Source organism: Eublepharis macularius, chromosome 5 (assembly GCF_028583425.1).
Source record: "Eublepharis macularius isolate TG4126 chromosome 5, MPM_Emac_v1.0, whole genome shotgun sequence".
Taxonomy (NCBI): Eukaryota; Metazoa; Chordata; class Lepidosauria; order Squamata; family Eublepharidae; genus Eublepharis; species Eublepharis macularius.
In genome coordinates, this window is record NC_072794.1 from 26,296,198 (window position 1) to 26,323,668 (window position 27,471).

The 27,471-nt window shown below is 43.8% G+C and overlaps 1 protein-coding gene across 1 annotated transcript in view; it reads right to left on the reverse strand.

The window, feature by feature from the left end:
- The window catches only part of QSOX1 (quiescin sulfhydryl oxidase 1), a 90,073-nt gene extending 64,528 nt beyond the window's left edge, over positions 1-25,545 (reverse strand). The window contains exon 1 of the mRNA XM_054979734.1: positions 25,169-25,545. Within this exon, the coding sequence (XP_054835709.1) occupies positions 25,169-25,448 (280 nt within the window). The 5' untranslated portion in view covers positions 25,449-25,545. The remainder of the gene's footprint in view (positions 1-25,168) is intronic.
- Between the last annotated feature and the right edge of the window lie 1,926 nt (positions 25,546-27,471).

Consider the following 27,471-nt stretch of genomic DNA (forward strand, 5'->3'; position numbering starts at 1 on the left):
GTCATAAGAAACAGCGGGCAAAAGCTGTAGGTGGTGAATTCCAGCTCTTTTGCATAATGTATTCCCTGCAAACAGAAAATGAGCACGGCAAGGAGAAGGTTTCTACCTACTCTCTGGGCTTGCTGTGCTGGTTTTCTATTGGCAGGGAGTTTTTCCCCTAAGGGGACAATCCAAAATGTGACCCTCACTTTCAGTGATGCAGTCCACCATGTTTTCTGGTATGTGATAATCAGGCTTAAATCTAAACAGAACAGTTAATGGATCCTTTGCCAAAAAGGAAATTTGAAAGCATAAGTTAACTGTATCTAGTATTTGCTTTCAACAGCAATGTACATTTTGTTAAAGTGTTCGGAGAACTGAAAGGAGTATGTACCACAGGGCTTTCTGGGGATGAACAAGAAAATCTAGTTGCTACTTACTCTAAACTATAGGAATAGGATGGGTTATGAGCCGTCAAAGTTCAGATTGAAGTTTCTATGTACATGTACCACTTTATATACCATGTAATGCTTTATATAGCTTTATGTACCATGTACCACTTTATTATAGCACCTTTGTACAGACATAAATAAAACAGGCATTCTTAAATGTATTTCAGGTGGGTAGCTGTGTTAATCTGTAATAGCACAATAAACCAGGAGCCCTGCGGCACCCTAAATTCTATCCAAATTTATTCCAGCATCACCTTCCATGAGCCCAAGCTTACTGCACCTGATGTGCTCTTCAATGCACCTGATGAAGTGAGCTCTGGCTCATGAAAACTTATGCTGGAATAAACTGTTAAGACTTTATAGTGCCACTGAACTCTTGTTTTATTCATATTATTTAAGAAAAAAAGTTTACACACGTGTCCGTTATTACCAACAGCAAGCTACTAGAAATATTGGATAACTGTGTTTTGATTTTCATCAAATGCACCATAACAAATCTTAAATACAAATTCTTGCTTTCACAATGTTTTGGGTTCTAATAAAAGGTATTGTACAGATTTTGTTCTTGTTTAAGGACTCTGGCATGCACTTAAAAAGACTCAACTACTTGCATTAGGTCTGCTGCTGTTTCACACTGACGTATATTACCCTTAAGCTCTTATTGCTATGCGCAGAATTTCTAGCTACAAGCCTGGATTTATTCCATAACCTAAATTATTCCTTTGTCCACTCGTACAAAGATAAAACAGCAAAAGCAGGAATTTACTTCCATGTAGAGACCATGAGCAGCATTTGCCACAGCAATCCTAGCCCTCTTTGTATTCAAGCAAACCCTTGTGCATGGGAGGTGTTAGGTAAAGCATTCAACCACCAGGGCTGCTGTAGTCACCAAACTAGAATGCTGGAGATTGCTGGTAACCATCAGTGCAGGCGTCACTATGCCTCAATTCAGATGACTCTTTGGAGGACTGGAAGCAGTCTCACGTGGAAAAACAATAAAGTCAAGGCAAGTAGTGCATGGCTTGTTCAAGATAACCTACCAAACCTATCTGAGGAATCATCTGAGAGGGACCAAAGCTCTTCAAGGCTTGTACCATCTGTAATTGTGTACTTAGGAATGCAAGATTTGCTGTGCAACCAAACAACGGAAAGCAATTTCTAAGACTCTCAGCTTCTAATTTCCCCCTCTTGAAATAAAACTTTTGAGTGCCTAAGTCTTTGGTGTGTTTAAAAGACATATTAGTAGTGTCTAGGAAAGGGACAAACAAGGTATCAAATGCCATTTTATCAACTCATGTTCCCCTCCTTTCAACTTTCTCAGTTCCTTTGATTTCACAACTCCTTAAAAATAGTCCCTGAACAATGCAACAACGGTATTAGGAATACCACAGAGTTGCATCAGGCGGAGAACCATTTGCATGATTTCTCAGCGAACAGTGGCACAAAGGGCCTGGCAACTCAGCCCCAAAGGTAGGGGGGATGACTTGCTGCCAAGTGTGCAGAGCATGTCTTAAGAGTTCTTGCCCCAAATCTCTCAGGTCCCAGGTTCTTCAACCAGTTTTGGCCAAAGGCAGAAACTAACTGTAGGAGCACCAACTAGGAAGCCTCTTACTCATTGGCCACAGCAGGTCAGATGACACCCAGTAACCCCTATAAAGGCTCACGTCTGCTTATTGGCCTCAGCAAGCAGCAGACTCTACTCTAGTTCTCTGCTCCAGCTGCAGACTGCCTTTGGTTTTTGGATTCACATCTGCCTCAGGCTTTTTTAAAGAAGGGGGGGATCCGGCACCAAACGGGGGTACATGATTGTACTTTGCATGCATAACATGTGCTGCTCAACACACCTGTACATGCACATTCTTGCATGTTTTTAGCCAAGGAGAAGAAACAGAGCTACTCAATTAGGGTCTGAGTTTCTAGAGGATTCTGGGCTACTCCATTAACTTTTCACATTGTTACCAATCACCTGTCAATATTGTACAACTTGTGCGTGACTTCAGGTTTTAAAGTGTACAGCACAAATGTTCTTTTGGAACTGCACATTTTGTACTCATTAAAACCACTAGAAATGGCCAATTTGATATGAATGGGATCTGACACTGGACAGGGTTCGAAAGCTCTGCCTTTTTTCCCTAGACATTTTCAAACAGACAACTGTGATCATGAAGGCTGTTAGCTTAAAAAAGAACCAGAGGAACGTTTGCAGGAGTTCAATATAACTATCAGAACAGCCAAAAAGACAAATAAGTGGGTACTAGATCAAATCAAGCCTGAATTCTCCCTAGAAACTAAAATGACAAGACTAAGACTATTGTATTTTGGTCACATCATGAGAAGACAAGATTCTCTGGAAAAGTCAATAATGCTAGGAAAAGTGGAAGACAGTCGGAAGAGAGGAAAACCTAAAACGCGATGGCTTGACTCAATAAAAGAAGCCACGTCCTCCAGTCTGCAGGAACTGAGCAAATCTGTTACTAATAGGACATTTTGGAGGGCTTCATAGGGTCGCCATAGGTCGGAGGTGACTTGATGGCACATAACACACCCATCAGAATACCTAGCCAGCACTAAAGAGTAACTGCCAGAAAAGAGGTGCCTGCTCCAAGGCTTAGATAATAGGAGGAAGGAGACAGAGGAAGTTGGGAGAACAAAGAAGTGAGACAGGCAACAGGAGGCTGAGGAGGCCCTCGTACATACTTTGTCCAAATCTCCAGCTGAAATGAAGCCTCAGGGTTAAAGCCAAAGGCCTACAAATATTCCATACCCTTGGATTCAGAGATGAACTAAACAGTGTGACCAGCCCTGCCCATAAATCAAAGCTGAGGGCCAAGGGCATGCCAATTGTTATTCCCCATCGCCAAGACAGGCACTTGCCTTTCCGTCTCCACCACTGACTCAATGGGTCCTTGGGCAACCCTCCATCATCTCCATCTCCTCATTAAAAAAAACTGGGGTAATGATAATCACGTCATTCTAGTAAAAAGAGCTTTGGAACACGCTGCTGATGTCTGCTCTCCTGAATACAACACATTACTCATCCTTCTCCGGGTATCACCCTCTGAACTAGTGAACCAAAGGTGCACTATGGATCATCAACATCCCTGTCAGCACATCAGTTCCCACTGGGTGAAAAAAGATCTATATTTTTGCTACCTGGTTACAGCCATCCTCTCTATCACTGTGGAAATGGAGGGGAATGGAAACCAGTGACTTCATCAGTAAGTCCAAGCAAACGTCACACTCAAGAGAAAAACAGGGCTGCACCTACCTGTAACTGTTGTTCATCGAGTGTTCTCCTGTGCAGGCGTCCATGGGAACTGCGCATGTGCAGGCCAGCCTGTGCATGCGCAGTTCCCATGGGTGCCTGCACAGAAGACATGACAATGAACACTAAGATTCTGCCCACTGGCTGATTAACAACTGTATAACATTACCCATACTATTTCTTCCGTTATGGTTTTCAAAGCACTTCACGTGAATAAAATCAGTTGATCAGCGGATGACTTTACCCTGATAATGACAGATCCCAGTAAGTGTGTTCCTGTGCTAGAGAAGTGCCTCCTGTGAATCCAGGCACTGTTCATCAGCATTTATGTGCTTCCTAGACCAGAGTTTTCCAACAGTGGCAGCTCACTGGCTGCCACAGAGTAGCTTGCACAGCCCCAGGAAGACCCAAGAGAAGATTACAAAAAGATCCACTCTAGTTTTTCTTTTTTAATCACTTATTTCATAGGATTTTTCTCTGTGCTGCTTAACTTATAGCTTCATTTCTGTACCCCTCTTAGTCCTTGTTCTGTTTCTAGGATAGCACAAAACTTGGTAACAACATGCTGGGAGGGGGAAGGAGTAGCTTGGGATGTTTCATTACTCAGGAGTAGCTCTCATTAAAGAAAAGGTTGTCGATCCCTGCCCTAGAATATTCCAAGAACATCAAAACCGCAATCCTTTCAATACTATAATGAGGAAGGTCATTATGACTGTTCTTATGTTTCAGATTTGGAGAGGAGGCTCAAAGAATAGCAGCTTGCTTAAAAGATCTTAGCAAGTTCATGTCCAAAGTGAGTGGGGCACAGGAGAATTTGCCGTTCATGCTCCATGCCACTGACTCTCTCTCCTGGAAAGCGCAAAAGTCCCCCCCCCAAACAACTCAGCATAATCCTAGGAAAAAGGAAGAGACCCGCAGAGGGCCCGGAGAACCAAAGTTTTCAAGCAGCCTCGCCAAAGTGGCTCAACTTAAGCAACACACCAGTCCTGCTATTCTTGGAAGCCCAGTGTACTGGATAAATGCCAACATAAACACCAGTGTTTCTTTTTCCTGACTGTCTCAGGATTTAGGCCCGCCAATGCACGTCACTTAACCACAGCACTTAGGTTACAATTCACCGAGATTTACGATAAGCAGAAACCAGTGACAGCTCAGTCAGACTGCAGGGGACATAGTAAAGGACAATCAAAGAATGAATGAAGACAACATGAACAGTTCTCTCTTGGCCACTTGTTTGGAGATCAAGGCTGAAAACAGACAAGATAGAGCATCTGCTTCTCATGCAGAAGGTCCCAGGTTCAATCCTCTGCATCTCCAGGTAAAAAGATTGGGCAGTAGGTGATGTGAAAGACCACTGCTTGAGACCCTGGAGAGATATGGCCAGTCAGAGTACACAATTGTTACCTTGACAGATGAAGAGACTGACTAAATAACACTGTTCATTTTATTGTGAACGCACGTGCATCTTGCCTATACATTTCTTTGTAAGAAAGAGCCAATGCATGTACACTTGCAAAATCAAACCGGGGACCAGTACCTGGATAAATGTGGGGTTTTAGTTGCCTGTTCAGCCATACATGCATCTAATGCAATGTAAAAATTACATATGCCCATACAAAGAAAAACCAAGGGTATGCCGATCGTACATGCATTCAGTATAATATAGCATAAAGCATCATGAACACTCCCTCACCAAGTATGCCAACCTGGAGGCTGAAATCCCAAACTGGCCTCATAGACAAGAGCAAGAAGAGAGGCTGGAACCCCAACTCCCTCCCTTCTAAAGGGCAAAGAGACATCTGCAGTGTGGCTTGGACTTCCTTGCAACTCTTGAAAAACCTCCATTTGTGACTTTTGCAAAAAGCAAGCAGGAATTTCGCAAGTGTTTCAAGAAAAACTGAAGCTAAAACTGAAGTGTTGCAAGGCAAACTGAAACTTCCAGGCACAAGGCATAGGGACACGGCATAGATAAGAAAATAAATGTATCCCCTATGGGAAGGTTTTGAAGAACGTCGTTCTCCCCTCCGAAGCATTCAGACGTGAGCTACGTGATGACGGGCCCAGTTTATACACTCAGCAGATGCAAATACGAAATTTTTTTCAATGGGCTGTGGGGGGGGGAGGCCTGGAAAACACTCAAATGCTCCCCCCCTTGAGAAAACCCATGAATACAGAAGCCTGGCATGCCAGTGAGAAAGATGTAGGGGTCTCACTGGTACCCCGATTTCCCAATTTTGTTGGCAAAGCACAAGAAAACGAACAAGACAGGTGGAATCAGTACAAGAATTTTTCTGAAGGTAACAAACAATGCCATTTTACCCTATTTGCAATCCATCCATGATTGATGCAATTCTTCTGCCACACCTATGTGCTTTCCTGAGAAGCATGTGGGCACAAATCGAAAGGTGGAGGGGATTATTTCCTTTCGGGGCAAAGAAAAGCTTAGCATAGAACGAATGCAGAGATGGATCCAATTGATACACATGAGAATGAACGCAGCATGCTAAAGATGGCAGAGGTAGGCCAAATACCAGCAGTTCATGGGGTCTTCAGAGGCACCTGAACCCAAAAAACTGAAAGTCTCATTCTCCTTTTCATTGTATGATTACCCACTGTAGCACAGTGGTTAAGTGGTTTGCTGCGAATCAGCACTCTACTGGTTCGAATCCCATTACTGCCATGAGCTCAGTAGGTGGCCTTGGGTAAGCCATTCCTTTCAGCCTCAGCTCCCCAGATGTATTGTGGGGATAATAATAACACTATTTTACAATTTATCATGTCTGATATAGGGTTTTTCTCCATTGTTTGTAAGTTTTGTAAGCATACATCTAGGTGTCTCGTGCCATTTGACTGTATTGTCTTACCCTGTGTAATCCACTTTGAGTTTCAGTGATAATGGCAGCCTACCGAGTAAATATACATACATAAATAACTTAAGAGCACAATCCAGCCAAATACCAGCATTTCTGTAGAATGTAACCTGAGATGTTAGAGGTCCAAGGACCTCAGACCCAAGGGCGAACTTAGCTAAGGAATTAAAAGCTCAGAAGCTGCAGTGGAGAAAAGAGGAAGATTTCCAGTTGTAAATAGTTTCAGGTGTGTAGCCATGTTGGTCTGCAGTAGAAGAGCAGGATTTGAATACAGTAGCACCTTAAAAATCCAGAAGATTTCCAGAGTAAACATTTTTGAGAGTCAAACTCTTGTAAGTGTCTTGAGAGCTTGTCTCTTGAAACTTATACCCTGGAAATTTTCTTCGGGGTGCTGCTGGACCTGAATATTGCTCTTTCAATTGCAAAAAGACAGATGTGTAGCAAAGGTGCTTCCTTGCCACCAAGGCTCTCTACCACTGAAGAGATTGGCTGGCCACTCTGTAGCTTCAGTTGGAATCCTTGAGGTAAATGTGTGTTTTGCATGCTTTCACACAATTATTTGATCTCGCTAGCATAGAGCTTAAACCGGTTTGATTCAGAAATCTAAAGTGTAGTGTGTATGGTTGGGTCTTGTTCTGGCTAGAATCTTGAAAAGAACCTATGGCAACGTGACCTGCTCGGTGGAGCTGAGCACAGTGGAACATCTGGCCCTACTGATTTCAAGTGCAGAGTTACAACATTCTCTCTGCCCCAATGAAATCAACAGGAAACAGATGCTTTTCATTTTGCCTAGATCATGTTCTAAGCTCCTAAGCCTTGCAGTTGTAGATACAACATTTGAAACTTTGGAAAATGCTAAAAAGGATGAATACATACAAATCAAAATCCCACATTCATTGTGTTTCAGCTCTCTGTTTCCAAAGGGAACATATTTTACAGCTGATTCAACAACTCATATATCCAAAGGTAATGTTTCAGAATAAAAAATACTGTTAAAATAGATGCAACAATCTTTGCTTGTGCCTGCAACTTGTATCAAAATGATACAGGAATTGGTTCATCAAGTATTCTGGTACAAGTCCCACTGAATATGCATAGTAAAATAGGACATGAGACCACCAATTCTTCATAGCACATTAAGATTTTTATACATTTATAAAGAGCAAAATGACCAAGGACTAACATTGCCTCTTGCATATTGGTAAAATGTCATTGTATGCTGTTGTTGCCTTTAATAATAATGATAAAGATAATGATAACAATAACAACCTCCCTTCAGGACAACTTAATGCCCTCTCAAGAGTGGTTTATCCCCACAACAAAACACCCTGTGCGGTGGGTGGGGCTGAGAGCGCTCCAGAGAGCTCAAGGCCACCCAGCTGGCTTCAAGTGGAGGAGTGGGGAATCAAACCCGGCTCTCCAGATTAGAGTCCCGCGCTCTTAACCACTACACTAAACTGGCTTTTGTTTTATGTTGATAATTTATGAGGGTTTTTGTAATCATAGTACTGTTTTACTTGTAAGTCACATCTAGCGGGACTTTGGAGAGGCGGCATACGAATTTCCTAAATAAAACAATTTTCAGTAGCCTGAAATATTTACTTTTTAGCAATACCACCAATGCCTCAGACTCCAAAAGGAAATGCCCACAGAGGTGTTACCTGTTATTAGATTATGCGTGGAGGTTGGCAACAGGTTTGCTTTTATATATAGGAGAGAAGCGCTGTTTGGTTAATAACTATAGGTGGAATAGACAAAAAAACCCACATTGCCAAATTTAGAAAGGAAGGCTGGAAAATGTAAAGACAAAAGTTCTGTAAAGAACACTGACACCAAGATATTCATGGCAGGGCAACCTTCTACATGTCCACTCAACAGCATGGCACACCCCTCCCCAGAATGCTGCCAGCAGTTTACACAGGATATTTAAGTACAGAGAATATCAACATAATATACAAATTATGTAGTTTACTATGGAGTATTCCATACTGATTGATGCATTAATAACCAGGAATGCCGATACACTAGATAGGCAGACAGACTTCCTACTTTATTCTGTAAGCCATATCCCTGAAGGTCAAAGGTGAAACATCTGATGGGTGCAACCTTGTTTGTCCATTAATTTTTTGGTGATATGAGCCCATGGACCGTCCTTTCCCCTGCCCCCTCAGCCCAGCCACTTGTATAAAGCAAGAGTTGGTTGTGACAGACTGTTTTCTTCATTCCTGGCTTCCATATCTGAAGCAAATATGGAATACAAAAAAAGTAAATGGAACAACAGACTGAAGGGAGCCAATGTTGTACAGTGATCAGAGTATCAGATTAGGGTCTAGGGGACCCAGGTTTGAACCCCCACTCTGCCATGGAAACTGTGACCATGGGCCAGTCACACTCTTTCAGCTTACTGAGGATCAAATGGAGAAAACAACATTATAAAGTGCTCTGGGGTCCCCATCGGGGTAAAAAGCAAGGTAAAAATATCTAAATGGAAAGAGGTGGGGAAAGTACTAAGAATCACACACACACACCCTCCAGTGCTCTTTTTACAACAACAACAGCAGCATTCAATTTATATATCGCCCTTCAGGACAACTTAGTGCCCACTCAGAGCGGTTTACAAAATATGTTATTATTATCCCCACAACAATCACCCTGTGAGGTGGGTGGGCTGAGAGAGCTCTGGAAGAGCTGTGACTGACCTAAGGTCACCCCGCTAGCTTCAAGTGGAGGAATGGGGAATCAAACCCAGTTCTCCAGATTACAGTCTCACTGCTCTTAACCATTACCTCAAACTGGCTCCTAAAAACATATGAATGTACCATCTGATAAGTGAAAGAGGAAGACGTACAAAGAAACAAGTATCTATCACATCTAGTCTAGTCCTTGAACCAGCATGGCATATTGTTAGACTAGACCCAGATCCTAATCCCCACTCTGCCATGGAAGCTTTCTGGGTAACCTTGGGCCACTCATACCTACCTCACACGGTTGTTGTGAGGACAAACAGAGGAAAGAAGAACAAAGTAATCTGCTTTGGGTCCTCAGAGGGAAAAGGAGGAGTATAAATAAATACATATACCAAACAAGCAGTAGGCAAATGCTGGAGTTTGGAGACCAGCCCAGGCTGGAGCAATACCCACCGCCCCTCATCTAATAACCGTTGACTACTTTTTGTCCCTGCCATGCAATCATCCCATTGCTTCTCTATTAAACAATCCTTAACTTCTTGGCTTAATTGCAATTGCCCATGTAGTGTTATGTGGCCACAGGTGGTGGTGAATGGTTCGGGTCACCTTTGGAGATTTCCATTTCTGCAGCATTCTTCTTACATGCTGTAGAGTTAGGGAAAGCCCTACTGAAAAGCTCCAGGAAATCAAGGCGATCCCAGTAGAGAGGTGCTCGTTTGCATTTCAAGCTGTTCCAATTGCACTCTCAATACTCCAAAGGGAGGCTAATTCTCATACCAACTTGGGAACTGACCCAGGATACTAGAAGGGCAAACACATAAACAGAAGGCAAGAACTAAAATGCAAGGGAAATTTGGCGAAGTGTAGTTTATCTTAATTTTAATATATATACATATATTTACATTCATTGCCTATCTGGAACATTCAAGGAAAAGGTAGGATATACATTTCAATCAAGTCAGGTTTATTTAATAACTAAATATGCCCCATGTCAGGGCTTGGTCTTGTGTGATGTACTTGAACTATAATCAGTCCCTGTCAATATGTTAAGAGAATTAATCTTAACCGTCAAGGTTTTATGGATTTGCACCGAGACTGACTCAGGACAGGAAAGCATTCTTTGCAAGAATTCCAGCACACGGGGAACACAGATGCGCTTCAAATCAGCCAGTGACGGCAACCTAGCTACTGCTCACCCTTGTCCTACATTAATCACACGCTATAAATTCATGCAGATTAACGCCAGTTTTCAAACTAGTATGCTATTTTTGATGCAGTACTGAGTTCTGCACAGGTCATCCACGTAGGATTCTGTTTCACAGAATATTGGGGTAAATATTTAACGAACATTTCCTTCTTAAATTCTTCATTTATTATTTATTAACATAGGGCATCTTGGAGTAATACTTCAAATATTGCAAGTTAAAACCAAAATAAAACAAATAACAACAACATTCGATTTATATACCACCCTTCAGGATGACTTAACACCCACTCAGAGCAGTTTACAAAGTATGTTATTATTATCCTCACAACAAAACACCCTGTGAGGTGGGTGGGACTGAGAGAGCTCTGAGAGAGCTGTGACTGACCCAAGGTCACCTAGCTGGCTTCAAGTGGAGGAGTGGGGAATCAAACTCAGTTCTCCAGATTAGAGTCCTGCGCTCTTAACCACTACACCAAACTCAAATGCTCCCCGCCCCCCAATAGGCTTGCGATTCATTGCCCATCAAAAACCCTGGGAAACAAACAGGCCTTGCAGATGCTCCTAAAGATCTCCAAGGAGGGGGCTCCCAGCACACCTTCAAGGAGCCTATTCCACAGAGTGAGAACCACAACAGAAAAGCCCTGGGCTCTGGTCAATGTTAGGCAGGCCACCCTAAGTGCAGGAAGACACAGCATGTGGCAGCCTGAAGACCATGGTTGGCACACAGGAACCTAAGGGAGGAGACAGTCCTTCAGATTGGTGGGCCCCAAACTATGAAAGGCTTTAAAAATCATAACCAGCATCTTGAACTAAACTTGGAAACAAAGGGGCAGCCTGTAGAGTTGTTTCAAAACGGGCCATACACACTCCTATCAGTTAGCCCCTGACAACAACACTCCAGTTGCTCCATTGTGGACCAGCTGCAGTTTCCTGGTTTGTCTATAAGGGCAGCCCAGAAGCATGGATCACCATGGCAAGATCAGCTGAGTCTAAGAAAGGGGAGAGTTGGTGAACCAGATGCAACTGATGGAAGCACCAACTTGCTTTTCAAACAGCAAGGCTGGGTCCACGCACACCCCCAAGCTCTGAACTTGCTCTGAAAAAGCCAACTCCAGTCCTGTTCCATCTACATTGGCTCCCAATTTGCTTCAGGCCCCAATTCAAGGTGCTAGCATTGACCTTTACAGCCCTATATGGCTTGGGGCTACCATACCTCAAGGACTGCTTTCTCTCATATGAACCTACCCATTCATTCCAGTCATCTTCAAAAGCCCTGCTTCAAGTGCCTCCGCCATCTGAGGCTAGACAAGTGGCAACCCGAGAAAGGGTCTTCTCAGTTGTGGCACCAAAAGTTTGGAACTTCTTCCTCAGGGAGACTCAGCTGTCTCCCTCTACTGGTATCAGAGGGTGCAGACATTTTTGTTTTGTTCCACGTTCCCTCACTAACTGTTACCAGCCCTCCTACCTGTTTCTGTGTTTTTATTGAATTGTTTATTTTAAATGCTGTTTTAATGTAGAAGTGTTTTAATGTTCTGATGTTCACCAGCTTGGGGACTCTATTTGGGTGAAAAGGCAGCACAGGAATGTTTTAAATAAACATAAACTCCACTCCATCCAAAACAATAAAAACCATAAAACTTCCACTTCCTTGGTCATCCTAGCTATAAAAATCCTCAATGCATCTATCCTCTACAAGTTATCATAACATTTTTGTAACCAAGATACACAATTTCATTACAATGTTTACAACATCCCACAGGATTAAGTTCTACAGGCTAACTAACCCTTATCAAAAATTACTTCCTTCCTCATGCCCGAAGCAACACCCATTAACATTGTCTACAATGATGTTAAAACAAGTAGTAATTTTCCATCTTTCCCAAAGAATTCAGAGCTCCAAGCAGCAATCTGCTACAAATTGGCTAATCCCCTCTAACCCGCTGTCCCTCAAATTCCAGCATTTGGGTGAAATGTGGAAAATTCTACTCCCCAGCCTGAGGCAGACTGTTGCTCAAAAAATCCCTTAGAGGGTTTTAGAAGGACACCGTAGGTCTTTTATAGGAAGCCAATCCTGGCCTTGTAGGAAGCAGCAGGAACATAAAGCTCTACAGAAGAAACAAGAGAAGAAAACAATAAGCATTCTAGCCACACAAAAAAAAGTTTTCAAGAGCCATTTTAAACACTGGGTTCTTGTTTGTTTTTAAAATTTTATGTCCCACTTTGTTATTTTAATAAACATAGAGGATAGCACAGAATCAAGGAAAATGGGTAAGAGTTAAAAGAGCAAGCCAATTAAAACACAATCAACACACAATTTAAATCCAGCAAAGAGCTAAAACTATTAATTAAAAACAGCAGCAACATAACCTATAGGCAAAGCAGCAGGCAATCAAAATTATAAAACTGATACGCAGAAAAAAGCAGAACAAATTAAAAAGTAATAGGGCAGAAGCTAAAGCCAGCACGGGTCATCCCAAAATGGGGTAGGGGGAGAGAAAGAGAAGTTATGAAAACACTGGAAACAAGGGAAAGAGGTCTCTCTTCCATAATGGGCAGCTCTTCAGAGGGGCGCAAGCCATGATGGACTAAGGCTTCAGCTACAGACTCCGTCTTGTCCACGACGCAAGAGATAATGGAGAGGAGGCCCGACCCAAAGGTCTAAAGTAATGATGAACACTAAAGTAGAGCCAGCCAGTCCTAAATTAAACATCATTTAGAAAGTACTTAGAGAGGGGAGAGAGGACCACGTTCCCTTGCTAAGCCCAAAAGTTTGAGCAGAATACGTTCTTTTATACATTTATTAAACTTGCTTAGATTTTGAACCCTCTACGTTTGATCTCTGGAAACTCACCAAACCTTTACGCTACATACATATATATAGCATGGCTACATATATTACTGGCTTGTAAGACCCAGTACAAGATGGGGTTATACAGCATGAGAGAGTAATGTGTACACACATGCATGCAGACACACATATACACATACCACTCATTCCATTCTCTAGTAAGAGAATCAGGCTTTAAGAGTGATTCTGAGGAAGCCCGAGTCGAGGTAATGCTCAAGAAGGAAAAAGAAACCTCCATGTTTGAATGAATATGTATCTTGTTCCGATGTCTCACTTTGGTGGGCAGAAATAATAATTTAAGTGAGGCAAGATAGCATCATCCTTGTTCATGGGATACAGGCTATTATTCCATTTATCTGGCTACTGTCTCTTGTCAAGCACGGGAGCCAGGTTTAGTGCTACAAAAACCTGCCAAACCTGTTTGAGCAAAGAAAACAGTGGGACGATTGTGTATACCATAGTCAGCGGCAACTCATCTCTTCTGTAACTTTGGAAGTGGGAGAGCTATCATCTGTCTCCAACCTCCCTGTACATAATTCAATTTTAACAAGAAAAAGAGGTTCCAAGTTGCCTTTCACCATCACAGCACTGAATTCTCAAAATACATATTCGTCATAGCAACTAAAAAACAAAACTAGCTGGAGGATGATCCCCCTGAAAATTCATCAGCTAAGGATTAACTAGTGTAAGCAAGCATTGACCTTGATAAACAATGTATAAAAGTTTATAGCAGCAAGAGCCACACACATATCTCATTGTCCAGGGGAAAAAAAATCTTTTTCAACCTCGATGGATGAGGCACCCATTTTCTTCTTTCTCCAGTAGGGGAAATATTGCAGTGGGTCAAACCAAGGTGGATAACATAATAAAAAGGTTTTAAAATTTGGATTTCCTTTTGCACTGTAATTATAAGCCAGTTTTTTAAAAGCAGCTTGGTGTAGCGATTAGAGTGTCAGAATAGGTTCCGGTTCCAATCCCTGCTCTGCCATGCAAGCTCACTGGGTCACACTCTCTTGGCCTAGCCTACCTTACAGGGTTGTTGTTTTAAGGATAAAACCGAGAAGGGGAAATGGTTTGAGGGTCCTACTGGGGAGGAAAAGTGGGATATAATGAACAAAATAAATAATTTTAATCAATCAGTATCTAAGAAGAATAGCATAAAGGAATAGCAAAGAATAGCAAATGATAAAGCTTAGGGAGAAGGGTGGTATCTGGCTCAATAAGGAAAACACACTTGTGCAGTACTAGTGCTTTCAAAACTTGGGGTACCTACAGCTTATGTGACAAAATACAGGGAAAATGTCTATAATCATTATATCAGCATAAGGTTAACACTCAGTTTCAGGAAATTAGGTCTCATGATAATCATCTACTGAACCAACAGGGAAGGCCCCTACATTCCAATCTTAAAGGAAGTGATTTTTATTTATTTATTTATTTATTTAACTTAATTTATACCCCATCTTTTGTCCCAATGGGGACCCAAAGCAGCTGACATTGCTCTCCTTTCCTCCACTTAATCTAATCTCACAACAACCTTGTGAGGTCGGCTGGGCTGAGTGTGTGTGACTGGCCCCAGCTTCCATGGCAGTGTGGCAATTTAGAGCTGGATCTCCCAGACCCTAGTTCAACACTCTAACCACTACACCACAAGAGCCAACATCCATCAACAGAAGGATATCCCTGCCAGATAAGAACCCCAAGAGATGGATCAAATCTATTGCCTAAGTTGCTTTTGGCACACTCAAAAATCCTCTCTCTTTACACATCTAGTCTGTCTGGAACAGACGGGTCCCGGTAATATCATGATGAGTTGGTGGTACAAATATGCTCTGGAAAGAGTAAAAGAGGGTACAGTCATGGCTCAGCGGCAAAGCATCTGCTTTGCATACAGGAGGCCGCAAGTTCAACCCCCAATATCTCCACTGAAAAGGATCCAGCAGGAGGCCACGTGAAAGACCTCGCCTGAGACTCTGGAGACCCCCTGCTAATCAGAGTAGACGATACTGACCTTGAGTCAACGGTCTGTCTCAGTATAAGGCAGCAGCATGTGTTCAAAACCATACTGTTTGTATGGACAATATTTAGAATACCCTTTGAGTGCTGCAAATTTGGACTGCATTGGAAATGCACTCCAAGATGGCTGCCACCTCCAGAGCCCACAGAGCACATATGAAAGGAGACTAAAAACCTGAAGAGAATTTCGTAACAGGAGTAACATTTCCTCATGTAAAAAACAGCCAGTTCCGGAACAGCAAAGCCGTACAATTAAAAGTTACAATTAAAGCTGTACAATTGCCCTATTAAAAAGAGGCAGATTGTTTTAAGAAGCCATAGCCTTGATACAACATTAAATGGTACAGGCAATTGCCCCACCAGTCTAAAAGAAGGCCTTTCACTCGAAGTTAAATGACGTACGAGTGGAATTAATCAAAGTTAATGATTCTTGCTTGGAGATTTAAGTAGATTAATTTGTGCAAGTTCATCTTGGATCAAAACAAGGCTTCAAGGCACAGAGAATGTGGTGCGAACACCACACTCCATGTATTCTCAAGTCCCGGCTTTACTGTGCATGTACAGGTCCTGAGGACAGAACTAAGGCATTACCATGGTTCAATCCTGCTCTTGAAAACACTGCATAAGGTAGTCAAAGATTTGAAAAAGAAATACTGGCATTGGTTACAGATAAGAAATAAAGAGTCAGCAGTGGGGCGGGGAGGGAACCTCCTTATCGAACACAGTGGGGAGACAACCTGCCAGAAATAAATATGAGTTACAGCAATGTACAGTGGAAGAACAAGTTTTGGATACAGTAGCACTTTAAAAATCAACTAGATTCCAAGGTGTGAGCTTTTGTGAGTCAGAGACCCTCACAAGATCATACACCGGAAATCTGGTTGGTCATTAAGATGTTACTGGACCTAAATCTTGCTCTTCTACTGACGACCAACATGGCTACCCACCTGAAACAATATACAGTTGTTAGTATCCGGGAGACCTGGGTTCAAAGCCCTAGTGTGAAGCTCACTGGGTGAATTTGGGCCAGTCACTCACTCACTCTCAGCCTACCTACTTCACATGAGTGTTGTAGGGATAAAAAGGAAGCAGGATGCACACCACCCTGAGTTCCTTGGAGAAGAGAAGGATAACAATGCAGTAGGCAACTGTTTAGAAGATTGGCTGGGCCAAATTCAGATTCAACTCCAGCTTGCAAACATCATTGTGTATATGCATTCATTCTCCAGTTTCAATAATTTTTTTCCTTTCCAAGGTTACCTAAAAAAGAAGTGTTTAGCACTGTAAAACACAAGCACATTGAACTGCAGCAAAAGCGTTTGTGGGCAGCAACCTGCGTATGAAGCAGTCATTCAAGCTGGCTAGTGTGTATCTATATTAACGTTTCACAGGCTTCTGGCAGCCAAGACATACTTATCCTGTGAATTAAATGCAGATACTCTTCATTCTTACATCTGAAAAGGTTTACTTATTGCAATAAGAATTACTCAAGAGGAACATGCCTATGTGTTTGCAAAAGGGTTGGCGATCTGGATGCAACTCATAATTGGAAGGAGCCAAACCTAGAGCAGTGACTTATTACGGCAATCTAGTGGGCAGCCACCCCAAGAGCAGGTGACTATGTGGCATTGGACATGACTGAAGAATCCAGACACAACTAGTAGCAGATCAGATTCAAGGTTCTGGTATTGACCTATAAGCCCTGTGCGGATTGGGGCCAGCATATCTACGGGACCGTCTCTCCTCATATATTCCCCAGAGGACACTCCGATCAGGGGACAAACAGCTGTTCGTGGTCCCTGGCCCCAAGGAGGCCTGCCTAGCCTCAACTAGAGGCCTGGCTTTTCGGTCCTGGCTCTCACCTGGTGGAACGCTCTGTCTGCTGAAATCAGGGCCCGGCAGGACCTACTATCCTTTCGCCGGGCCTGCAAGACACAGTTGTTCTGCCAGGCATATGGCTGAGATTGGGCCTCTGCCGGTCTGAAAAAAGGGGTGTATAAAATCTTAACCCTCCCTGTGAAGGCTGTTTTAAATGTGTATTAATACACTGTTTTAATGTAGATGAATTTTTAATTGTATTTTAATATGTTGTTATCCACCCTGAGCCCGCTCGCGGGGAGGGCGCGGAATAGAAATTTGAAATAAATAAATAAAGTTGGCAGGTCCCAGTAGAACGACTGGAAAGAGAAGAAGCAAGATCAGTATATCGTATGGTGATACAACAGGCAGCCTCCTCTGTGCAAGTGGTAACTATGGGATTACACTCGTCTCACAGTCCCCTTGTAGTTCTCTCAGAGCGCACAGTCAGAGAATTATGAGAATACACACAAAAAAGTGCAGAGAAGAAAAAAAAACCTTTTACTAGTTCTTTCAACCGTTTTGGAATTTGTCACTCTTAGCGTTATCACCCAGCAGGCACAAGAGTCTGAACTATGAGTTATTTTGGTCTCAAGAGGGACAGAATATATCTAGATAATGTACTACACAGTATCTTTACATGAACTGGTGTAGCATAAAAGCTAAGGAACTGAGATCTCCATCAGGAACTCATTAGGGTGACCTCAGGAAAACTATTCTCTCCTCCCCAACTTGTCCATCTGCAATATAGGGATGGTCATGCTGATTTACATTCCCAGGCTGTTGTGAAGATTATACGAAGATAATGTGTGCAAAGTGCTTTGAACACAGAAGGTGCTATTTATTAGACAAAGAGCCTGTTCAGTTGTGCATATATATATTAGCTTAAATTTGTATAGAGTAAGCAGGCTGTCTTGAGCCTCCAGCATGGGAGAAAAGCAGGATACAAATATTTAAACGAACAGACTATTCAAATTGTTGGCAGGCCTCTCAATAAAAGACAGGGGAGTACAGCAATTTACTTTTAAAATATCAGCAAAGAAGCTATAAAGCTCTCAACAGAAACAAGGGATTAACCAGTGCAAGACTTGAAATTACTCTAAGATGTTGCATTTGCAAACTCTCCCCCCCTTTTTGTACAAGTTCGGGGAGGCTCCAATGATTCTTGCTTGAAGTTGACCAGCTAGTATTCATCTCAGGTTCAGAGAGTCAGATTTAGGACAGCTCACACTCATATTAACCTACTGTTCACGCTAGCCATAAGCCCATGTACAACCAGCTCAAGACGACTGAGATCTTGAAGAATATTGCCCAAAGAGTGTCTCCCCCCCCCCTCAAAATATAATCATGCATTTTTTAAAAAAACAGACAATTCCACACCTCTTTAATGCGGCCCCAAATATGCTACCTCACTCTGCCTAATAGTAGGGCTGAGGCCACCCCACCCCATGTTCAGAACAAGTTGTCCGATCCAAAGCCACACAGACATATGTATTTGAATACAACCAACCTATCCATCCGTTCAGTTTTGCAGACTTCACCAATGTATTGGTGAACAGAGTTGAGAAAAAGACCTTAATCCTATTGTTCTACAAACCTATGAAGACAGAATCAACCCCTCCAGTGCTAAGTTTCAAGAAGTTCAGTGAATAGAAACAATCTTTTTCTGATTGTTTGGAGTGGAATAGATCTGCACAAGAAGAAACTAAGTGTGAGGAGGGAGGGGCAAGCAGTACAAAATGAAAGTGAAACTTTTTGAGCACAATACTGCACAAGTCTTTGGATCTTTTGTGTGTATGACCTGAGGTTTATCACATTCTTTCCTTGGAGGAAAAAACCTATAATGGCAGCAGGCCGTAAAAGAGACCCAGTTTGGGAATACTTTAATGAAGTTCCTTTACCTATCAGTAAGGCGGGCATCTACTTGCATATTAAAGTTATACCAGCAAGAATTAGTCTTTATGTAGAAAACTATGATTTAAATCAAGCCTTACTGACTAGTGATTTAAATCATGATTTAAATCGTGATTTAAATCAGTTTGATTTAAATCAAATCCACCCTGTGTCAAAGTGTCTTTGGAAGTGGGGATGGGATACAAATGTATTAACATGAAGTAATAATAATCAATATAATAACAGTATTAGTAATAATAAGGAAGGAAAAGTCCCAGGACCCAACATAAAATTTATTTTCTTAAACCCAAAGAGAACAGGTCACTTTTGGCAGATCTGAGCTGGCATAACCTTAAATTGACGCATTACACTTTGACAGCTACCCTGTATGTCAAGTTAGAACAGCTGATCCAGGTGATGCCATTACCTTGAGCATTTCACAATCTTCCAAAGAGATGTCTGACAAGAACAGGCACCTCTGTGTTATGACAACAGTTAATCACTCTAATGCCACAAAACCTGGGATCCTCCTCTTGTCATACTGTGCCACGTAGGAGCAAGCTTGTATGCAAATATTTGGCATCGCATTCATGCTAATCATGTTACCTCTAATTTTTATACTGCAAGAAAACAAAACTGAATACACACCAAAACATCCATGCAATACTACAGACTTTTAACAGACAGGCCAGAAGGTCTGTATCTCACCAAGATGTAAAGGAGCAATATGGATCTCTCCTTACAGACAGACCAACAGAGACAGACTCAAAACAGAGGAATGAGTGTACCATTCAGAAACACAAATGTTGTTTTCCCAGACTGCTGCAGAAGGCACCCCCCTTGGTAGTACAGTCAGCAAAACACTTAAATCCTACACAAACAAACACACTTTTAGTCTGCTTCATGCTTTAGGACTGTACCAACAAAATAAATAAGAATCGAGTTTAATGGTGTTTTTAATTCTGTCTTACTATACAGCACCCAAACTGGAGACTAGAAACTTTGTCAGAAGGCGGAAACCAAGAACTGTATGGGAAATGCAGGCACTTTAGAAGATTTATTACTGATTTATTTATACATTAATGCATTTTTATCCTGCCCTTCCTCTCTAAGGAACTCGGGGTGGCATATATTGTTCTCCCCTCCTTACAACAACCCTGTAAGGTAGGTTTGGTTGAGAGAGCATGAACTGGCCCAAGCTGAACAAGTGAGCTTTCATGGCAGAGTGGGGAATCAAGGTTGAGTCTCCCAAATCCTAGTCTGACACCTGAACCACTACATCACACTGTATCCCAATGGATCTGAAGCACAACACATACAAGCCCCAGTCAGTGTTTACATTTGATTGCATGTACTGGCAGAAAATTTACCCATTGCCCCTTTCAGATTAAATGGCAATCACACATATCAGGACTACATGTAGACATTTGTTCCATATGCACAGTTACAACCCCAGGAACAGAAAAGAGCAAGAGTCCAGTAGCACCTATAAGACTAACAAGATTTGTGACAGGATATAAGCTTTCGTGAGTCACAGCTGTGTTAGTAGGTGCTACTGGACTCTTGCTCTTTTCTACTGCTACAGATAGACAAACATGGCTACCCATCGTGATCTAGCCCCAGGAATGTAATGCTTGAAAAGTGTTGCGGTATCTTAGTAACTAACCGTATAACTTTCCAATACAGAAAATATGTATAACCCCCATACACAGCAAAGGCTGCAAGAAAACAGCTTGCTTCGGATCACCTACAGAGTTCTTGGTGGAGGTGAGATTGAAGCACTTGACTAGATACAGTGAAGTTCAAGGACAAATGCCACACTCCCAGTCCCACTATGGTGCGGGGCAATCAATCACACACAACGGCTGGGAGGATTCTCAGTTCCATCTGTTTTGCAATGTTGACCGAAGTGTGCATGCACACACACAGTGTATTGCTACCAGAGACCGTATCTGCCTCTTCTTCCGGATGCAATCTGCACTCAGAATTCCCAGTTCACCAAGGATCTTGAATACCAAAACTGGCCTTTCCACATGTCTCTTCCTTTGCTGAATTGGGCCAGACATTTCTGCACGAAAGGATTAGGGAAGATTTGACAAAAGGGCCTGGGCAGACCGTGACAAGAGGTTCCACAAACTGGAATGCTCTGAGCCTAAGAAGCGGTGAAAAATGGAAACTCAGTATCGAAGCGTAAACAATAACCATCAAGGGAAAGGCTGAGGCAGGAAGAAAGAGTGACGAAAGTGTATCAAAATGAGAGGGAGTAATAACATTCTTATGTTTGGCATTAAATAAGAAGAGTCATAACACACCCAAGAGTGCTTAAAATGGGTTAAAGAAAAAAACACGCTTCCCACCAACAATGGAAGAGTCGGCCACATGGAAAAACAATGAAGTACCAAATTGCTGAGAAGTAGAGGTGGTTTGGGGGTTACTGGGTGGGAAGTGTGTGTGTGTTTTAAAAATGAAACTGATGAAGTCATTCTTCTGACTGATTAGTAGCAGACCATTAAAAGGAACACGTGGCCAGCCTCACTTCAGGCTGTCAAAAAGACAATTGCTGCTTTCTGCAACTGAATACTAATTTCAGATAATGAAGTTCTCCAATGGCACGGGCAGCTTCCCAGGGCACGTCTGTGGCGTACATTTATAGCACGCATGTTTTGAATATACAATCAAGTGCATTTTTACCCTACCCTTCTTCTAACAAGCTCAGAGTAGTATCCGCATGAGCAGTCATCCACCAGAAATTCTTCTGCTAAAGCCTCACCAAGACAAATCTAGAACGGGACAGCCAGTGCAACTGTTAAGGATATTGCAGAACTTCCCACTGGATGGAACCCAATGGCAAAGTTTGGTCTCAAATGAATCAACACCCATGTTCATATGGGTATATGCCACAAAGAACTTCCAAACGGCTGAAGGCGTGACCCCCTGCATATTAAACACGCAGAATGGAATGGTTTAGACCAATGATTCTCAACCTTTCGTATCTTACGTCCCACACATCACTCCAGTAAAAAAAAATCTGGGTCCCACAACGGAAACCAAAAGCTCACTTTCCCCAAGAAGGACATTTATGTGTTTATAGGCACTCAGTTATTATATTTATCACTTATAATAAGTTTTAAGGACATAGAAGTTTCAAGAGTATAATGGATAATCCCTGGCAGATAGAGTCGAAAGGAAGTGGCAGATCAAAAACACTTGCTGGTAGTGGGAAATGTTGGTGGGCAGGGGAAATGGGGGTTAGGAAAAACACTGAAGTGTCCAAGGTTACTAAATAGTATGCCCATAGGCCACAGATAGATAATCAGTGGCAGGTACAGTTGGCAGGAGATGGCACGTCACGGGGACTGAAGGAGAGTGGATTCTTAGTCATTGTTTTGAAAGCCCTGCATCCCACCTAGGCTACTTTTATGTCCTACCAATGGTGCATGTACCACTGGCTGAGAACCAGTGATCTAGACAACAGGAAGTAAGTCTGGGGGGGGGCATGAAAAGGACACCTTGATGGAGAGGCAAAGAGAAAGGCGCCATGGCTCAGCATTTAGAGCATCTGTTTTTCATGCAGAAGTTCCCAGGTTCAATCCTCGGCATCTCCAGCTAAAAGGAGCAGATAGTAAGTGATGTGGAAGACCCCAACCTGACACCCTGGAGAGCTGCTGCAAGCCAGACTAGACCAGACTGACCTTGATAGATCAAAGCAGTACAAGGCTGCTTCCTGTGCTCCACAAAAGAACGGGCACTTCCCTAGCATCTGAGAGATCTGGCTATTCATTCAGGCCTTGCGCCTCTTTTCCTGTGTTGCCTTCCCTGTCTAAATGTACTTTGTAAGCTCTGCAGGGCAGAGACTCTTCAGAGGGTCAGTGTACCTGCACAACGTAATTCAGAACAGGCAAAAGTTAAACCAGTGGTTCCCAAAGTAGGTGGTACCACCCTCTGGGGGCAGCAGGATATCTAGGGGGGAACTAAGAGGCAAAGGGGTGGAAGGGGACACTGAAGGTTCCCCCCCGCCCCCAAGAGTGTTTTTCATTTATTTATGATCAACCAGGCCACAGCCTAGAGCAAAACATCTTCCGCGCTTCAAGTTTCTGGCTCTGCACAGTGCTGAAGTCTGGTGGAAACTTTCAGAATTTTTTCATAAACATGCCACCAGACTTTCACTTAGACCACTATACCATATTTTGAGAAACTGTCGTCACTGTGTGTGTTTTTGACTTTGTCATTTTCCCCAAGAGTTTGCTGATAAATCCTTAAGATAATAGTATTTAATCATTAAATTTTTTAACTGTTTTGAATTTTATTATCATCTTCCTTAGTGGGTCATGCAAACCATAGTTCTGAATAATGTCTTTTGTAGGGTGGGGTAGAGGTTGGAGCAATGAGGATGAGTTTATGGAACCAAGGGTGCAGTGGCCCAAAAGGTCAGACAAATAATCCAAATACTATTGCAGGCTGTTTTTGAACCTGCTCATCAAGGGCTAGAAATACCACTACACCCTTATTGTGCTCACATCTCTCTCATCCACTGGAGTTTTACCTTAAATATCTTCTTCCCGAAAAGCTGTAATTATATACATGGTCAGTCAGAACAATTCCAAGATAAGGAAGAATAATCTGTATTCCTCTTGGATGGAAACAGCTGAATGGCACATCCTGACCAGAGTAGCCTTCAGATATTCTATTACAGAGGAGTAGGGGACATTCACTATCAGCATGAAAGAGAGACAGAAAAAGGCATTCTATCAGAAGGAAGAAGCAGCCAAGAGGCACAGATGTTCTGCCAAGAGCAGAATCAGTGTGCTTAGTCGAAGAGACAGGTACAGTCACACCTGAACAATAACATAAGGGATACAGGTTATCAGAAATATGCCAGTGCAGCTGACATGAAAGCACTGCAAAACAGGAGGAAAAGAGGAGAGAGCCAGACAGCATGGTGGGGGGGGGGCGGGGGGGGGGAGAGGAGACTCTTGATGTTAAAAGCCAAGCGCACAGCACAGAGTTTTAAGGGAGGATGGGGAGAGAAGGGCAAGGCCAACCACTTGCACTTTGCATAATGGGGGGGGGCATTAGAAGACCTTGTACACATTTTATTTTTTCCACGTTGAGGACTAGAAACTCAATCCTTTTTTTAAAAAAAAAATCAAACTGACATCCCGTTTAATTTTTTTTCTCTTAGAAGTATGAGAAGGCATTAGAAAAAGGAGATGACAACGTTTATTTTACTTTTTTATATTAAAAGGGCTAAAAACTTGAGTCTCTCTTTAAAGAAGTCTAAACATTCCCGCACTAGGAGGCAACACCAGAGGAAGGGCTTGGCCTCTATACCCTGTTTGCTGGGCCCTCCAGGGCAACTGGCAAGCCACCGCCTGAAAGAGGATGCTGGACTAGACAGGCCACAGATCGGCTCCAGCAGGGCTCTTTTTGTATTCCTACCTTTGTTTTGTATGCAGATGTACAAAAGGTTCCTCTGCTTCACTCTAAAGTCAACACTTCTGGCGCTATCCCAAGATGGGTGGAAGGGGAAGGCACAGAAGAGAACAGGAAGAAACTCTAAGAAGCACACACAACCTCCTACAGATCGTTTCAGGAGGGTACCCGCGTTGGGTCTGCAGTGGAAGAGCAAGATCTGGGTCCAGCAGCACCCTAAAGACCAACTAGATTTCCAGGGTCTGAAGAAGGGAACTTGGAGTCTGGAAAGTCTATCCCTGGAAATCTAGTTGGTCTTCAAGGTGCTACTGAACAAACACAGAGACTCCAAGACCAGCTGGCAAAGAGGGAAGAGAAGGGCAACATCTGGAGCGAAGGGGAAATAAAAAAAGCCACGGGGTCGGCGGCAGATGGGCATCCTTTGCCCTGGGCAACATCTGGAGAGGAGAAACAAAAAAGCCAGGGGGTCTCCGCAGCCACCCAAGCGAATGAGACTGAGTGGGAAGCGGCAGCTGGCCCACCGAGGCGGCGGCAGAGCCAGACGGGCATCCCTTGGCCCAGGGCTGAAGCCAGCCGCCCTACGCCGAGCCAATCCCCGCCCCTAGCAGCTACAGGGGGGCCCCCGTCGCTCCCGGTGCCGGGTCGCACCCCGCCCGCTTACCCTTGACGTCGCGGGCCAGCTCCTTCCAGGTGGGGGCGAACTGCATGCAGTGGCCGCACCAAGAGGCGTAGAACTCGACCACCCAGGCGCTGGAGGAGTTGAAGACGCTGCGCTCCAGCGAGTCCGCCCCCAGCAGCGCCATCGGGTCGCTGGGCGAGTAGAGGCCGAGGCTGCGCGCCCCGGGCGGCAGCGGCAGCAGCAGGCAGGCGAGCAGCAGCAGGCCGGCGGGCGGCGGAGGCAGCGGCAGCCCTGGCCGGGCCCGGGAGAGCCGCCTCGGCATGGCGAGCCGCGACACCAGAAGCAGCCCCCGCGGAGCGCAGCGCAGAGAAGCCGAGGCGCCCGGCGAGAAGTGGCGGCGCGGCGCCTGCCTGCCTTAGGAGTCGCTCGGCCTTTCGCAAGCGGCGGAGGCGGGACCGGAGGCGGAGCGCAGCCCCCAAACGCCTCCCTGGCCCTGCCCCACGGCGGAGCCTCGTGTGCCGCTCGGCGCCGCCTCCTCCGGGCGGAGAGGAAAGGGCGGCCCACCGGATCGGGAGGGAAGCTGAGAGCCCTGGCTGCCAAGCAAGGCGCGGGTCGGCGGGCTGTGCACGGCAGAAAGCGAGGAGGCTGTCAAGAACGGGCAAGGCCGGGATGGGGAGCCGCGTTAGTCTGTCTGTAGCAGCAGCAAAGCGCAAGAGCCCAATAGCATCTATAAGGCGAGCAACACTAACAATCCGGCATGGGTTATGAATGACCTACATTACGCTGGATGGTGACACTTCTCTCGCACAGGCGCTGGGGGGCCGACATAAGTCTGCCTTCGGAAACCACAACATTCAAAAACCGGTGGGGGGACGTTTTAAGGTTCCAGGACAAGTCACTTGCTGATATAAAAGTAGCAGTTCTCCTGCAGAGGCATTTCAAAGGGAGATTAGAAAGAGAGACTGCTGAATTGCAACTGATAAGGAAGCTCAAGACAAGCCATTCACCTGAAGAAGAGACCTGGGCGTCCTGTCTCATGATCAATGCTGATTTCTCCACACTCACTATCCCTCTGCATACCCCGCCCTACTCAATCTCACCTGCCATTGTCATTCACCAGCCATTGTCACTTGGTTTCTGCAATCGCGCCCCTCTCCAAGATAGTAGGACAGAGGGACTCACATTCTAGCTGTATCTGAAGAAGTGAGCTATGGCTCACGCAAGTGCATACCCTACCACAAATTTCATTAGTCTTATATAAAAATGGGAAAGAATAGGCCGGGTCGGGTAGGTTGACAGGCTCCAGGTGGAAGCTGGAGATGTGGCATTAGAACTGGTCTCCAGACTACAGAGGTCAGTTCCCCTGAAGAAAATGGCCCCTTTGGAGGGTGAACTCTATGGCATTATGCCCCTTCCCTTCCAAAGCCCACCCTTCCCAGGCTGACCCCCAAATAACAGCAACAATAACAACAATATCAAAAAGAGTCCAGTAGCACCTTTAAGACTAACCAATTTTATTTTAGCATAAGCTTTCGACAAAGAGATCTGTGGTTGCTAGTATATGTAAACATCTCCTTTTGGTGTGTGTATCAGTTGGCTTCAAAGGAGTTTGCCCTGTTAGTTTGTACCACTGTGGTACCTGGCGTGGGCTTTTGGGAACCACAGATCTCTTTGTCAGATGCATCTGGCAGGGAGAGCTGTGGTTATCGAAGGCCCAGACTGCATTGGAATTGGATGGTCTAGCTGTTTGGCTTCTACAAACTAACAGGGCAAACTCCTTTGAAGCCAACTGATACACACACCAAAAGGAGATGTTTACATATACTAGCAAAGGAATGTTTTGATTGCTCCCTCCCCCTCCCCCCCTAATTGCCTCTTCCCTCTCTTGCTCTTCTGTGTTTGACCAGTCTCTGTATCAGGCATCTGACAAAGAGAACTTGATTCTCGAAAGCTTATGCTAAAATAAAATTGGTTAGTCTTAAAGGTGCTACTGGACTCTTTTTGATTTTGCTACCACAGACTAAAACGGCTAACTTCTCTGCATTAATAACAACAATAATACAATACACCAGACATAACGTGGGGGGGGGGAGATTAAAAGGTCCGGGGGATGCCAGAGTTGAAGAAAAAGAACAAGAAGAAATGATTAAATATAGAGATCTGGCAATAGAAACCACTCGACTATGGATGAAGAATACAACAGTAGTCCCCATTGTCATCGGGGCACTGTGAACTATTTCAAAAAGCTTCACAACTTATATGGAAAAGCTGCAGCTTTCTAATATAACACCTACAGAACTGCAAAAGACGGCGTTACTTGGAACAGCATTCGTATTACACCGATA